Source organism: Leucoraja erinacea, chromosome 21 (genome assembly GCF_028641065.1).
Source record: "Leucoraja erinacea ecotype New England chromosome 21, Leri_hhj_1, whole genome shotgun sequence".
In the NCBI taxonomy this organism is placed as follows: Eukaryota; Metazoa; Chordata; class Chondrichthyes; order Rajiformes; family Rajidae; genus Leucoraja; species Leucoraja erinaceus.
Window position 1 is genome coordinate 14,863,688 of NC_073397.1, and position 16,469 is coordinate 14,880,156.

The window sequence follows — 16,469 nt, forward strand, 5'->3', positions numbered from 1 at the left end:
TGCTGACTGGAGAGCAAGCAACAAAAACTTTTCACTGTACCTCGGTACACATGACAATAAACTAAACTAAAGCTTTTTGTTTGTGTGCTATCCAGTCAAAGGTAAGATTATACATGATTACAATCAAGCTGTCCATGGTGCTCAGATAAATGACACAACATCTAGTGCATGCTATAGCATTGGTCCAATAAAGTGCGAATAAAGACAGTTCAAAGGTCTCCAATGGGGTAGATGGGAGGTCAGAACCGCACTCTAGCTGAGGAGTGCAAGGTTCAGTTGCCTGATAACAGCTGGGAAGAAACTGTCCCTGAATCTGGAGGTGTGTGCTTTCATACTTTTGTGCCTCTTTTGTACTTCTTGTCTGATGGGAGAGGGGAGAAGAGGGAGTGACCGACTGGGGTGAAACTAGTCCTCGATGATGCTGGTGGCCTTGCCAAGGCAGCGTGAAGCGTAGATGGAGTCAATGGAAGGGAGTCTGTTTTGTGGGCTCCATCCACAACTCTCTGCTTTCCTTTACTAGATCTATTTTTCCGCTCCATCTGTGAAGGGTCCCAGTCCTAAACGTTGCCAGTCCATTCCGTCCATAGATGCTGCCTGACCCGCTGAGTTACTCCAGCACTTTGTGTCCTTTTGTGTAAACCCGCATCTGCAGTTCCTTGTCTCTACCCTCCACAGATTCAATGATACTTTATTTTCTCATTCCTAGGTACAGTGAAGTTCTTTATGTGCGCATACAATCTGGTAAAATCATGCAGGAGACTTCACAGAGGCAGTACACAAAGCTGCTGCCTGAGCAGCTGAGTTACTCCAGCACTTTGTGTCCTTTTGTGAAAACCACCCTCCACAGACGCTGCCCGACCCGCTGTTTACTCCAGCACTTTGCGTTTTGTTCAAGATTCCAGCATCTGCAGTGCCTTGCATCCCCCAAACACATGGTCAAGCAGGCCCATATGAAGCTTTTCAAAAACGGGGGTGGCATGACAGGATTACAAAAATTTTATGTGAAATAATGTGCACACAGCGCACATCATGAGCACGAAGCCCGTTACGGCCGGGGTCCAGAGCCAAGAAGAAGTACAGAATGCCACAGATCCTTCTTCCCTGTGGCTATCAAACTGTCGTGGGGTAGACTGAGACTGACTCCTTTCCCCCTCTGCCTCCCACTCCCCAATCTTTGCACATCCCCAATCCCGGACTTCCCATCCTCACTTTAATTTCACGTCTCATGTATCTTGTTGTGTTTTATGACTATTGGCAGACCAATTTCCCTCCTGGGATAAAATTCTATCGTATCTTATCTTAATTTCCACATTAAGAATAGGGGGTGGGCCATTTAAGACTGAGACGAGGAAAAACATTTTCACCCAGAGTTGTGGATCTGTGGAATTCTCTGTCCCAGAAGGCAGTGGAGACCAATTCACTGGATGTTTTCAAGGAGTTAGATTTAGCTCTTGGGACCAAAGCAATCAAGGGATATGGGGAGCGGGAAAGCAGGAACGGGGTAATTTTAGACGATCAGCCGTGGTAGGTCGAAGGGCCGAATGGCCTACTCCTGCACCAATGTTTCTACCCATTGGATCTGATTTATTAACGCTGCCCAAGTAACCGAGCGGCTTTGTTTACGAGCATTGTTTGTTTGTTTGGTGTAAGGAGGTGAATGCTCCCAGCGTGAGAAGTTGGGAAATAAAACGCGGCGTGTAGCAGGCAAAGATCGGATGAGATCTTAGATTGCAGACTCTCGCTCTCTCACACCCGTCACTGCCTGCATTTAGGATGTGTTGGTGGTGACGAGGAGGAGTGGGAGGGGGGAAGTTGTGAATTAGCAGCGACTATTCGCTTGAGATGCGCTTGCAGTGAAAACATTGGTGATGCAAGGCCGGGAGACGGCGAGACAAGAAGTGCGGCGCTCATTGTTAGGGAGAGAGGGAAGGGGAGGAGAGGGGGAAGGGTGTAAAAGCCTCGCATTTTTGTGTATCCTGGGGCCTGAGTTTTTCAACCCAAAAAAAATGCAGACTGCCTGCAACAAAAGCAGCACTTGGAAGGAGCAGCGACGCCAGGACTCTTGGCAAGGAAGCCGTTTGTGTTAAATAAATGGATGCGGTGCGTTCGACAATAGAGAGCGATAGAAGAAAGATCACCCGTGATTTCCAGACGGCTTGGTTGGTGGGCAGAGTGAAATGTGAAATCAACAAAGCGCTGTTGCCACCCAGCACAACTTCCGGACGGCCGCTTTAATTTAAAATATATATATATATATATATATAATTGAGAGAGCGGTGATTTTTTTTTGTGTGTGAAGGATTTGGGAGCAAATATATAAGCGGGAGAGGAAGGAGACGCTGCGAAGAAGCGGGGTGGATTTTTGGTGGAACAGAGGCGAGTGGAGTGTGAGTCCCGCTCACACAATAGAAGCGCCGAAAGTGACCCTGAAATCTCATCGAGGGGCGCCTGGGCTGCATATCATTCAGCCGTCTTCCTCCTGCTTTACATTGCAAATTTTTTTTCTTTCTCCACCCCCCCCAATCCCTTTGCAATTAACTGCACATAGACGCAGACACACACACACAGGCGGAATAAAACAAACCAGGCGAGGGGACATGGCTGTTGCCTCTGGTCTGTTTCACCACGGGCTCGACCATGGAATGCAGAGCGAAACGCAGATCGCCGAGCTGTGCCGGAGCCTTGAAATGGGCACGGTCATCACTCTGTACTACTCCAAGAAGTCGCAGAGGCCGGAGAGGAGAACCCTTCAGGTGAAACTGGAGACCCGACAGGTCATCTGGAGCAGAGGACCAGAGAAAGTGGAAGGAGAAAGTAAGTTGTGCGCTAACAATTTGGGGGAATCCTGCCTCGGGAAGAGTTTGTTTTGCTTTTCAATCCCCGGGGGTGGGAGAGGCGTGTGAGGGATAAAAGCAGTGAGAACGTGTTGCAAATCGGGTTATGGGGAGAAGGCAGGAGAATGTGGTTGAGGGGCAAAGATAGATCAGCCATGATTGAATACACGTGATGGGTCGAATGGCCTGATTCTGCCCCTAGAACTTATGAACTGATGAAATCAGTTATACAAATACTACAAAGAAATGTATTATACTTGGATCTGAGAAACTATGGGCTCGGTTGTGGGTGAAGAGATAGTAGGGAGTCATGGTCTTCAAAGTCCCCCTCCAACCCCCCCCAATCTTTGCACATCCCCAATCCCTTCCACTCGTCACTTTAATTTCATGTTTCATGTACCTTGTGTTTAATGACGTGCAGGAAAGAACTGCAGATGCTGGTTTAAATCGAAGGTAGACACAAAATGCTGGAGTAACTCAGGGCAGGCAGCATCTCTGGAGAGAAAGGATAGGGTGACGTTTCGGGTCAAGTCTGAAAGAAGGGTCTCGACCTGAAACGTCACCCATTCCTTCTCTCCCGAGATGCTGCCTGTCCCGCTGAGTTACTCCAACATTTTGTGACTACCTTGTGTTTTATGATTGTTAACAGATCAATTTCCCTCCTGGGATAAATAAAGTTCTATAGTATCTAAGTTAGTGATGTCATGAAGGAAATCAGAAAACATAATCATACAGCATGGAACCAGAACCTTTGGCCCAACTTGCCCACAACGGCCAAAATGTCCCAGGTACACTCGTCCCACCTGCCTGCATTTGGTCCATATCTCTCCAAACCTGTCCAATCCGTCCAACTGTTTGTTAAATGTTGGGATAGTCCCAGCCTCAACTACCTCATCCGGCAGCTTGTTCCATACACCCACCACCCTTTGTGTGAAAAAATTACCCCTCAGATTCCTATTAAACCTTTTCCCTTTCACCTTAAACCTATGTCCTCTGGTCCTCGATTCAACAACCCTGGGCACGAGACTCTGTGCATCTAAAACATTATTTTTGAATGATAGAGTTGGAGTAATGCAGCACAGAAACCCGCTCTGTGAGCCACTGAACCCATACCAACTATCAAGCATGGAATGCAGGCACCTCGGTTCACCAAGTCCATGCCAGCAATCAATCACCCGTTCACTGTGCAGGAAGGAACTGCAAATGCTGGTTTACACTGAAGAAAGACACAAAATACTGTGTCTACCCGTTCACACTAGTTGTATGTTAATCCTCTTGTGCGTCCACTCAGTACACACTAGGGGCCAATATATACAGAGGCCAATTGACCTACAAACCCACGCGTCTCTATGTAGGAGGAAACTGGAGCGTTCGGAGAGTGCAGGAAATTAAAATAGCAAATGCCAGAAATGCTCAAGACACAAGTCAGCATCTGAGGGGGGAGGAGAGTTTTGGTCCGTGCCAAATTTAATCAGAAAGGTTTTGATGAAAGGATATTGCAAACTCCACACAGACGGCATCTGAAGTCAGGATCGAACCCGGGTCTCTCGCACTGTAAGGCAACACCTCCACCATCTGCGCCACTGTGCCATCTTACATATTTATTATCCATTTTTGTTATCACTACTTTCCCATCAACTCCCACGGAATCTAGGTCTTGCCGATCAAGCTAACTTCAACGCTGCTCAAATCGAACACCACTTCCGGTGAAAGTAACACCTAGTGAAATGCTGACGTGACTTTTTACACTCGCAGATTAGTCTGTAATTGAACATTTCTCAAGCAAAAAGTGCAAAGGTGTTGGAGTAACTCAGCAGGTCAGGCCAGCTTAAGATACGCACAAAATGCTGGAGTAACTCAACGGGACAGGGAGCATCTCTGGAGAGAGGGAATGGGTGACCTTTCAGGTCAAGACCCTTCTTCAGATCAGCATCTGTGGTTCCTTCCTATGCGGGTATGGCAGCCACCCTGGAAAACATGGAAGTGACGTTTCAGGCTGATTGGGGAAGGGGGTAGAAAGCTAGAAGAGAGGGGGGGGGGCAGAACAAAGCCTGGCAAGTGGTTTGGCCAACCTGAAATGCCTATACATGTTACACGGCCAATTATCACACGCCAGCCTTTGTCCTGCCACCATCTCTCCACCAGCTTTCTCTGTCTACCCCCACCTCTCTCCCACTACAATCAACCTCAAGGAATGTCAGCTCCTGAAACGTCCCCTATCCATGTTCTCCATAGATGCTGCTTGACCTGCTGAGTTATTCCAGCACTTTGTGTTTTAGGGTTAAAATTCCAACATCTGCAGCTTCTTGTGTCCACTATCTATGAAAATATCTCACATTGTTTCTGAATTCCAATGTATGTGATTTAATTTTAACTGTGGGATGTGCATGTCGTTGAGTAGTCGAACATCGGTCGGCCATTCAACATTACCATTGGCTTTGTTTGCTAATGCACAACAGTCGAACAGTTAAGAGTCATAAGTGTAAACGGGAAACATTCAACAGGCCAGGCTTCATCGATGGATGGAGAAACAAAGTTATCATTATAGGTCCGAGATCTTTCTTGCCTGACCGGCTGAGTGTTCTGTTCAGATTTCCAGTATTTAGACGGGTACATGGATAGGAAAGGATTAGATAGATATGGTCAAACACAGGCAGGTGGGTGGGTCATTTTAGTCGGCATGGTCAAATTGGGCCAAAGGGCCAGATTCTGTGGTTAACGGCCGTGTGAGCCCATGACTACCTACAGCAAGGGTTCCCAACCTGGGGTAAATTTACCCCCGGAGTAAATTTGTTGATTCTGGATTTGTACATATTTTTTCTCATTGACTGACTGTGTTTGGTTCTGGTATACTAATATCTGTTCATCATTAGTTGTTCATGAATAAATGAAATAACATTGTTATGTGCTATTAAAGTTGCCAGGGGTAAACGGGACGAAAAAGGTTGGGAACCCCTGATCTACAGTTTTTTCTTTTGAAATTTCATAACATAGCAGAATTAGACCGTTCGGCCCATCAAGTCTATTCTGCCATTTAATCATGGTTGATCTATCTTTCCCTCTCAACCCCATTCTCCTGCCTTCTCCCCATAACCCCGACACCTTTACTAATCAAGAATCTGTCAATTCCTTCCTTAAATCTATCTATTGACGACCTCCAGAGAACGTTAGTTCTAATCAACACCTGGAGTATTGCGTACAGTTTTTGGTCTCCAAATCTGAGGAAGGACATTATTGCCATAGAGGGAGTGCAGAGACGGTTCACCAGACTGATTCCTGGGATGTCAGGACTGTCTTATGAAGAAAGACTGGATAGACTTGGTTTATACTCTCTAGAATTTAGAAGATTGAGAGGGGATCTTATAGAAACTTACAAAATTCTTAAGGGGGGTTGGACAGGCTAGATGCAGGAAGATTGTTCCCGATGTTGGGGAAGTCCAGGACAAGGGGTCACAGCTTAAGGATAAAGGGGAAATCCTTTAAAACCGAGATGAGAAGAACTTTTTTCACGCAGAGAGTGGTGAATCTCTGGAACTCTCTGCCACAGAGGGTAGTTGAGGCCAGTTCATTGGCTATATTTAAGAGGGAGTTGGATGTGGCCCTTGTGGCTAAGGGGATCAGGGGGTATGGAGAGAGTTGAAGACTCTGACTTTGGATGGGATACTGAGTTGGATGATCAGCCATGATCATATTGAATGGCGGTGCAGGCTCGAAGGGCCGAATGGCCTACTCCTGCACCTAATTTCTATGTTTCTATGTTAAGAGTCAGCCAAGTGAATGGGTCTGGAGAGCCCATCTAGGCCACAGGATGACAGATGGCCATAGCTATAGTTGAACAGTTGGCAAATATCTGGTAGTTGATTTTTATTATGTATTTATTTAGTTTAAGTGGCCAAATTGTCATGATCGGATTAGAACTAACTGGATCATTAGCCCAGCATCTGTATTATTAATCTGCCATGGCACCCTGTCTCTTTTATCTGCTCTTCCAATGAAAATGAACAATTGTAGTTACTGCATCACCAAAGAATTCCTGATAGCAGTGTCTTTCCGAAATCTGAGCCTCTTTTCTGGTTAGGCTTTCTATTCCAGTAAGATGAATTTGTTTGAGCCCATTTTTGTTAGTAATTTTTTAATGAAGAAAATTTGGATCGATTGATTAATTGATAACAAGAGGGCGGCACGGTGGCGCAGCGGTAGAGTTGCTGCCTTGCAGCGCCAGAGACCTGGGTTCAATCCTGACCTCGGGTGCTGTTTATATGAAGTTTGTACGTTCTCCCTATGATCGTGTGGGTTTTTCCCGGGTGCTCCGGTTTCCTCCAATGGCTTTGGTTAAAAATTGTAAATATCCCTAGTGTGTAGGTTAGTGTTAGTGTACGGTGACTGCTGTTGGGCGTGGACTCGGTGGGCTGGCAGGCCTATTCTGCGCTGTGTCTCTAAACGAAATCAAATGAAAAAGTTGCGTGTAAAGGTGCAGCCGTGGCTAAGAATGGAATATATAGGAAAATATTAGTTGGGACTCGCTGTGAATGGGCCCCTGCCCACAGGTCGTTTAGTTCCTTGGTATTCATTGTGTAGATCGATCCAGGTAAAATTGGCTCTTAAGACATAGCGTCGTACAACACAGGAACAGGCCCAACTCATACAAGCCAACTGAGATGGTCATGTAAACATGTCCAATTTGTCCACCTTGGACCAATCTCTCTCCTGTCCTTTCCCTTTAACGTACCTGTCCAAATGTCCCTTAAATGTTGTTATTGTACCAAAAGAAGCCACTTCATCTGGCAGCTCGTTCGCTCCACGAACTCGGTGGCATGTGGGGCCTGTTTCCATGCAGTGTCTCTAACTTTAAAACTAAAAGAAGCAGATAATTGAACACAGAAGTTACTATTTGATGTTATCAACACTACAAATCTGCCACTGGCAATTGATAAACTTAAATATACAGATGATTATAAGTTAGTAGTTCACGATTTCAATATCATGTCTTATGTTTCGATGAGTCACATTCCTGCACCTACATCTTGTGTCCTTGCATGAGGGCTCACAGTTCAGTATCTGTTTCCATAGCTAATCTGGAAAACATATGGGCCTATTCTGTTTGATGCATCCTTATATTTAAAAAGAAAATGGCCGTTACCTGACATTGGGAATAAAATCTCCAGTTCTTTAACGGATACTTTAGAGTCCGGAGTATGTCTGGGTTCATCAGGAAATGGCTGTGGCCTGTGATAAACTGGTGAAGTTGCGACCTTGGGCAGAACCTGTGTCCGTATTTATGAGGGGTGGGATTTATGATTGACTATCACCTTTTGGCAAACGGAGAAATCTACTTTTGACAACGAGGCCCAACAGCCTGCAGCGTGTGCGTGTGTTATTTTGCTCTATTTTAGTCTGCGTAAGAATGACTTTGAGGAAAATGAACTGAAGGTGACTGAGGTTGGAGTGAATTGCTGAAGATCAGGGAATATGGCTTCAATTACCTTCCTCTCCGCACAGACTGGGCTCACTGACACAGTGTGGGTAAAAAAGCAAATCCCAGGCACTGATTCAGCATTGATTATCCCTCTATGTAACTGGACTGTCAATTCAATTTGGTCCTTTTTCTCGTATTGTTAGCTGGCCAATGTAGATGGCTTTTAGCCTGTACTGTCGCCATTTTGAAAAGACTGAAGTTCTTTACACTTTTTGCATTGAGAATAACGAGTATAAGATTGCCATTCAAATGCTTGCTACTTTTAAAATATTCTTCTGCTTATTGTGGGCACTGGGAGTCTATATCGGGAACTCTGCCATCGCACCTCACCCTCTCCAACAGCCCTCAAACTGGGTAAACCTTTCAGAGGGCATTGACAAGTCACACCTGGTTCTGACCAGGTGAAGACAGAAGATTGTCTCACCTTTTAGATGTCCATGAGCCAGATGTGATTTTGCAACAGGTCACTAGTCCTCTCTTAAGTTTTTATTCCAGGTTATTTTCATAATTGGGGTTGAGTATGGTTAAATTAGAAATAGAACATAGAATATAAAACATAGAAAAGTACAGAATATAGACATAAGGTGCTGGAGTAACTCAGCGGATCAGGCAGCATCTCTAGAGAAAAGTACAGTGTGTATTAAAAAGGAACTGCAGATGTGGGTTTATATTGAAGATAGACATAAAATGCTGGAGCAACTGAATACGTCAGGCAACATCTCTGGAGAAAAGGAATAGTTGACGTTTCGGATCGGGCCTCTTCTTCAGACTGATTGTTGAGGGTGTGGGGAGGGAGCTGGACACAAGCAAAGACCAGGACCGCCAACAGATGACCTCTGGCATGGTGGTTCTCTGATGGGCCAATAGTTGGCTGGGGACAGGGTGATCCCAAGTTTATACTTTGAGACACAGCTTGGAAACAGGCCCTTCAGCCCATCGAGTCCACGCCGACCAATGATCACCCCGTATTGTGCGTCTTTGGAGTGTGGGAGGAAACCGGAACATCTGGAGAAAGCCCAGACCAGCCATGGGGAGAACGTACAAACTACATACAGGCAGCACCCATAGTCAGGATGGTAGCCGGGTCTCTGGCGCTGTAATGCAGTAACTCTACCGCTGCGCCACTGTGCCGCCCTAAGTTGTGGAATGAAGTAAAGTTGAGGTCCATTGCTGGTCTGGGTGAATGAGGCCCGGAGCTGCAGGAAAGTCAGGCCAAGTGTCTGACCCACTTGCATTTTGTGTCTTATCTTTTTGAAAGGAAAGTACAACACAGGAACAGCCCTTGAGGGCCTGAAGCCCTCACGCTGCTGACTCCCACTCTCCTGGGGATGACTCCAGTGGGTCCTAGTGCCAGTCGACCCAGCCTGGTCTACCTCAGTGGCAGTTCGACTGAGTCTCCTCCCCCCACCCCCTCTAACTGTAAGTGTGGACCCCTGCTCTTCCCCACCCACACCACAGCCCTCTCACCCCCCCACCCCCTGACCCCCCCACCCCCCCACCACACATCGCCTCGTCCCCACCTGCCTTCCTCCGGCCCCAACCCCCATCCCTGTCGAGTGTTCACCATCCCCCCCCGACCTCCCCCTCTCCAACACCGAACGGTCCGTCCTCAACAGAGGTCTTACCTTTGTCCCCCTCCGTCCCCACCTCAATGAATTCCGCGCCCACCACGATTTGGAGCGCTTCTACCGTCGCCTCCGCCTCACAGCTTTCTTCCATGGGAAGGAGTCCTCGCCCCCCACTGATGACCCCTTTTCCCGTCTCCAACGCACCCCCTCCTCGTGGAACCCCCCTCGTGGCCAATTTCCGGCTTTAGAACTTTTTATCAATAACTGCCGTCGCGACATCAACCGCCTCAACTTCTCCACTCCCCTGTCTCACTCCAATCTCTCACCCCAGGAACGCTCTGCCATCGACTCACTCCGCAACAACCCAGATTTGGTTATCAAACCCGCTGACAAGTCTGGCGCGCCGATCTCTACAAAGCTGAGGCCACGCGCCAACTATCGGACACCTCCTCCTACTTACCCCTGGACCATGACCCCACTGACGAGCACCAGGCCACCATCTCCAGCACCATCACCAACTTCATCCACTCCAATGCCCTGCCCGACCGAGCCTCCAACCTCATCGTTCCCCAGCCCCGCACAGCCCGATTTTACCTTCTCCCTAAAATCCACAAACCTGATTGTCCCGGGAGACCCATTGTCTCCGCCTGTTTGTGCCCCACCGAACTCATTTCCAAATACCTTGACTCCATCCTATCACCCTTGGTTAAATCCCTCCCTACCTATGTCCAAGACACCTCAGACACTCTCCGTCGTCTCCGCGCATTCAATTCTCTAGGCCCTCACCCCCTCATCTTCACCATGGACGTCCAATCACTATACACCTCCATCCCCCACCACGATGGTCTCACAGCCCTCCGGTTCTTCCTCGACCAGAGAAGCAACCCATACCCAGCCACTGACACTCTCCTCCGCCTAGCGGAGCTGGTCCTCACCCTCAATAACTTCGCGTTCGACTCCTCCCACTTCCTCCAAATACAAGGCGTAGCTATGGGCACACGCATGGGCCCCAGCTATGCCTGCCTATTTGTAGGTTACGTCGAGCAATCCTTGTTCAATACATACCAGGGCCCCATCCCCAACCTCTACCTCCGCTACATCGACGACTGCTTTGGTGCCACCTCCTGCACCCGCACACAACTGACTGACTTCATCCACTTCACCACTAATTTCCACCCGGCACTGAAATACACCTGGACCATTTCCGACACTTCCCTACCATTCCTTGACCTCACTATCTCCATTGCAGGTGATAGACTTCTAACCGACATACACTATAAACCCACTGACTCCCATGGCTATCTGGACTACACTTCTTCCCACCCTGCTTCCTGTAAGGACTCCATCCCCTACTCCCAATTCCTCCGTCTACGCCGCATCTGCTCCACGGATGAGGCGTTCCACACCAGGACATCTGAAATGTCCTCACTATTCAGGGAACGGGGGTTCCCCTCCTCCACCATAAATGAGGCTCGCACCAGGGTCTCTTCCATACCCCGCAACACTGCTCTCTCTCCCCATCCCCGCACTCGCAACAAGGGCCGAGTCCCCCTAGTCCTCACCTTTCACCCCACCAGCCGTCACATACAAAAAATAATCCTCCGTCAGTTTCGCCACCTCCAACGTGACCCCACTACTCGCCACATCTTCCCATCTCCCCCCATATCTGCCTTCCGCAAAGACCGCTCCCTCCATAACTCCCTTGTCAATTCTTCCCTTCCCTCTCGGTCCACCCCCCCCCCGGGCACTTTCCCTTGCACCAGCAAGAGATGCAACACTTGTCCCTTTACCTCCCCCCTCGACTCCGTTCAAGGACCCAAGCAATCGTTCCAGGTGCGACAGAGGTTTACCTGCATCTCTTCCAACCTCATCTATTGCGTCCGCTGCTCTAGATGTCAGCAGATCTATATCGGTGAGACCAAGCGGAGGTTGGGCGATCGTTTCGCCGAACACCTCAGCTCGGTCCGCAATAACCAAGCTGACCTCCCGGTAGCTCAGCACTTCAACTCCCCCTCCCACTCCGCCTCCGACCTCTCTGTCCTGGGTCTCCTCCATGGCCACAGCGAGCAGCACCGGAAATTGGAGGAACAGCACCTCATATTCCGTTTGGGGAGTCTGCACCCCGGGGGCATGAACATCGACTTCTCCCAATTCTGTTAGTCCTTGCTGTCTCCTCCCCTTCCTCAGCTCCCCTGCTGTCTCCTCCCACCCTCCAGCCTTCCGGCTACTCCTCCTTTTCCCTTTCTTGTCCCCCCCCCACCCCCACCCCTGATCAGTCTGAAGAAGGGTTTCGGCCCGAAACGTTGCCTATTTCCTTCGCTCCATAGATGCTGCTGCACCCGCTGAGTTTCTCCAGCTTTTCTGTGTAACCTTCGATTCTCCAGCATCTGCAGTTCCCTCTTAAACACAGGAACAGCCCCTTTGGCCCACATCGTCTGTGCTAAACATGATGCCAAGCTAAACCTATCTCATCTGCCCGAGCAAGACTCGCCTTCCCTCCAAATGCAGATCATTGATCCACTGAGTAAGGTTCAACTTCCCACTGCAGCCACTAGGGAATTTAAATTGAAGTAATTAAATGTGGCTTGAAAGAATAGGTAGAAGTAAGGAACTGCAGATGCTGGTTGACCAAGGAAAGAGACAACGTACTGGAGTAACTCAGAGGGTCAGGGAACACCCCTGGAGAATGTGGATGGGTGACTTTTTGGGTTGGGGCTCTTCTTCAGACTGGCTGGATCAGCTGACCCGGTACTCTGGCGTGATAGCAGCCCTACCCGCCGCGCCACTGTGCCGCCCGCCCGTATCTGCAGTCCTTGCATCTCCTTTTATCAGTTGTGTTTGCATTCACCATCTGCTGTTGGTGGGGGAGGGGAGGGAATCAAACTTGTGTCTATTGATCATTAGTCCTGGCCTTTGGACACCAGTCCCACAACTTAACCGCAGTGCTACTAAACCCGTAGAAACCGAGTGATGTTTGGAAATTGCTTTTATCAACAAAATGTTAATTGTCATATTTTATTGAGTTTCCTTTGAAATCAATGAAGAACAATGGGTAGAGAGAAAGAACTGCAGATGCTGGTTTATATCAAAAATAGTCACAAAGTGCTGGCAGCTTCTCTGACGAAGGGTCCCGATCCGAAATGTCACCCATCCGTGTTAGAAACATAGAAACATAGAAATTAGGTGCAGGAGTAGGCCATTCGGCCCTTCGAGCCTGCACCGCCATTCAATATGATCATGGCTGATCATCCAACTCAGTATCCCGTACCTGCCTTCTCTCCATACCCTCTGATCCCCTTAGCCACAAGGGCCACATCTAACTCCCACTTAAATACAGCCAATGAACTGGCCTCGACTACCCTCTGCGGCAGAGAGTTCCAGAGATTCACCACTCTCTGTGTGAAAAAAGTTCTTCTCATCTCGGTTTTAAAGGATTTCCCCCTTATCCTTAAGCTGTGACCCCTTGTCCTGGACTTCCCCAACATCGGGAGCAATCTTCCTGCATCTAGCCTGTCCAACCCCTTAAGAATTTTGTAAGTTTCTATAAGATCCCCTCTCAATCTCCTAAATTCTAGAGAGTATAAACCAAGTCTATCCAATCTTTCTTCATAAGACAGTCCTGACATCCCAGGAATCAGTCTGGTGAACCGTCTCTGCACTCCCTCTATGGCAATTCAGAGAGCAATGAGTACATTGTTTTTGCACCCTCGTCTGTATCAACCTATCACTTAGCTTTACTTTAGAGGTACACCAGCGAGTCCACGCCAACCATTGATCACCCGTGCATGTTATCCCTCTCCCTGCAAGCTAGAGAGCAATTTCCATAGGCCAATTAACCGGGGCACCCAGAGGAAAACAACGCGCTCACACGGGAGTACGTGCAAACTCCGCACAGGCAGCACCCGAAGTCAGGACTGAATCTTGGTCTCCAGTGCAGTGAGGCAGCAGCTCTACCAACTACGCCACACTGCCAGTTTGTCCTGCACCCCCCCCCCCCCCCCCCCCTCTCCGCCAGCAGTCTTCTTCCCCCCCCCCCCCCCCCCCCCCCCCCCCCCCCCCCCCCCCCCCCAGCACAATCATTTTGAAGACGGGTCCCGACCAGAAACGTCACCTATCCATGCTCTCTGGGGATGCTGCCTGACCCGCTGAGTTACTCCAGCACTTTGTGCCTTTTCACCCTCTTTGGACCTGGTTTGCTCAGCTTGTCCCAAGACACCACAGCAAGCAGCTAAAAGCCCAATGCACACTTGGAAAGATGCTGCAGGCTGAGGAGGGATAAATCTTGGAAAGATTTGAGTGTTTTTATGAGTGTCAATTTGGAAGCCAAGGCTGGCTTTTATAGAGCCTGGTATAATATGGATGAGCTGCAGTGTCTAATGGCAGGGTGCCAGTCATTGGAGCAGTTGTGTTAAACACTCGACAAGTAATCTAGAGTGGGATGGTGAGTGTGTTTACAGGCCCGTCGCCTATTTTCCAACACCCTTGGTTCCAGAGCCTTTCTGGACTATCTGATTAGCCGGACCAACAGAGGTCGCGGCCTCTGAGAGGCGACCATCAGCACAGGAAGTGTCTGCCTGGGCAGCCGAGGAGCCGAGATGCCAGCTCGGAAATTCGGCCTCGGGAGTCGCCTATGGGAGCAGATCGGCTGGCACCGGCTGGGTCGTGGTTCCAGAGTCCCGGCATCAGGGGGCAAATTCGGCCCGCCGTTCGGCTGCGGAAGTCCCAATGAGGTCGAAGTTGGCCGCCTCACCCAGTGTTGGTGCCATATTTTAGGGGGGATTTCAAGAGCGGTCTCATAAAGGGCCTGTCCCACTTGAGCGACCTAATTGGCGAGTTTAGAAGAGCTTAGGAGAGTTTGAAAAAATGTTATGTTGAAGACTCCTTCAACTATGTTGAAGACCTCCTTCGACTAGCTACAACTAACTTCGGGAAAATTGGACACCGAAGAGTGGAGAGTGAAGACGACCTCCTTCGATCTCCTCTGACCTCCCTTCGACTATGATGAAGACTACCTACAGCTAGCTTTGACTACCTTCGACTACCCACGACTAACATGCCGACCTACTATAACCTACTACGAGTAAACCTATCGATTTTTTTCCCATGGCAACCTTTTTACTCGTGGGCATTTTTTAACATTTTGAAAAAAGTGCCGCGACCTAGCTGAGGTCTCTAGTACGCGGAGACCACTCTCGAGCTTGAAGGAGAGTTACAAAGACCTCCTACGACCTCGTGGCGACCATGCTGCGAGTGTGGGTCGAGGGCAAACCCGCCAGAACTCGCGGCAGAGGTCGCCCAAGTGGGACAGGCCCTTAATTTTGTCCAGATTAAAGGAGGCGCCAGACCATCAGTTGCTGGAAAATCTGTGGTGGAACTGCAGTTTGAAGCAGTTGTGTGCTGATATTTTGTGGGCTTGAAGATATCAAGGGAACTGAATTGCAATCAGTATAGTCAATGCAGACGCAAAGAACAGCTGATGCTGGTTTCGGAAAAAAAAGACTCAAAAGTGCTGGAGTAACTCAATGTGTCAGGCAGCATCAGTCTGAAGAAAGGTCCAGACCTGAAAGGTCAGGTACGCACGTTCTCCTGAGATGTTGCCTGACCCACTGAGTTATTCCAGTAGTCAAGAGTCTTTTATTGTTATTTGTCCCAACACTGAGCAATGAAATTCTTACTTGCAGCAGCACAACGGATGTGTAAACTCTGTAAAAACCCGTAATAAACAACAAAAGATAGTTCAGTGCATGTGCGTGAATGTACAGAATGTACAGACACGCTCTCACTCTCACACACACACACACACACACCAAAAATAATGGCTACAAGTCAATGTAGTTCAGAGCTAATTTGGAGCTTGTGCTGTTTAATAACACTAAATAAAGAAGCTGCTCCTGAACCTGGACGTTACAGTTTTCAGGCTCCTGTACCTTTTTCCCGATGGCAGGAGTGAAATGAGAGCGTGGCCAGGGTGGTGTGAGTCTCTGATGATGCTGGCTGCCTTTTCCAGGCAGTGGCTCCTGTGGACCCCTTCGATGGTGGTATTTTGTGTGCCTTTCTTGCTGTAAACCAGCATCTGCTGGTGTCCTTGAGTCCTTATTGTGCCTCTGATTCAGCAACTCCTTTGTGCATAGATTTCTCTTGCTTTCTGCCAGACTCCTACAACCTTGCCAGGCTGATTACGTCATCCAAAAAAATAATAATAACTGGAGGTGGACAAGTGATATTTAATATTTATTATGGATGTGTGCAACCGAGCTGACGTTGAGGCTTGCACTGGTGGGATGACCAAGAGGTGACATTGGAGTGTTCCGTGCAGCAGCAGCAACAGAGGCTGGAGGTGGACCTGTTCCAACCCGCTGTCCATTCTGATGAGTCACATGTATGTTCATGAGTCATAGGAGCAGAATTGGGCCATTTGGCCCATCAAGTCCAATTCTTCATTCACTCGTGGCTGATCTATCTTGCCCTCTCAACCCCAGTCTTCTGCCTTCTCCCCACGACCCCAGACACCCGTACTAATCAAGAATCTGTCAATCAGCACCTTAAAATTATCCAATGACTTGTCCTCCACAGCCTCCAATGAATTGCACA

At 48.6% G+C, this 16,469-nt stretch overlaps 1 protein-coding gene across 1 annotated transcript in view; it reads left to right on the top strand.

Moving 5' to 3' along the window:
• Positions 1-1,917: 1,917 nt before the first annotated feature.
• The window catches only part of plcg1 (phospholipase C, gamma 1), a 93,619-nt gene continuing 79,067 nt past the window's right edge, over positions 1,918-16,469 (top strand). The window contains exon 1 of the mRNA XM_055652176.1: positions 1,918-2,814. Within this exon, the coding sequence (XP_055508151.1) occupies positions 2,598-2,814 (217 nt within the window). The 5' untranslated portion in view covers positions 1,918-2,597. The remainder of the gene's footprint in view (positions 2,815-16,469) is intronic.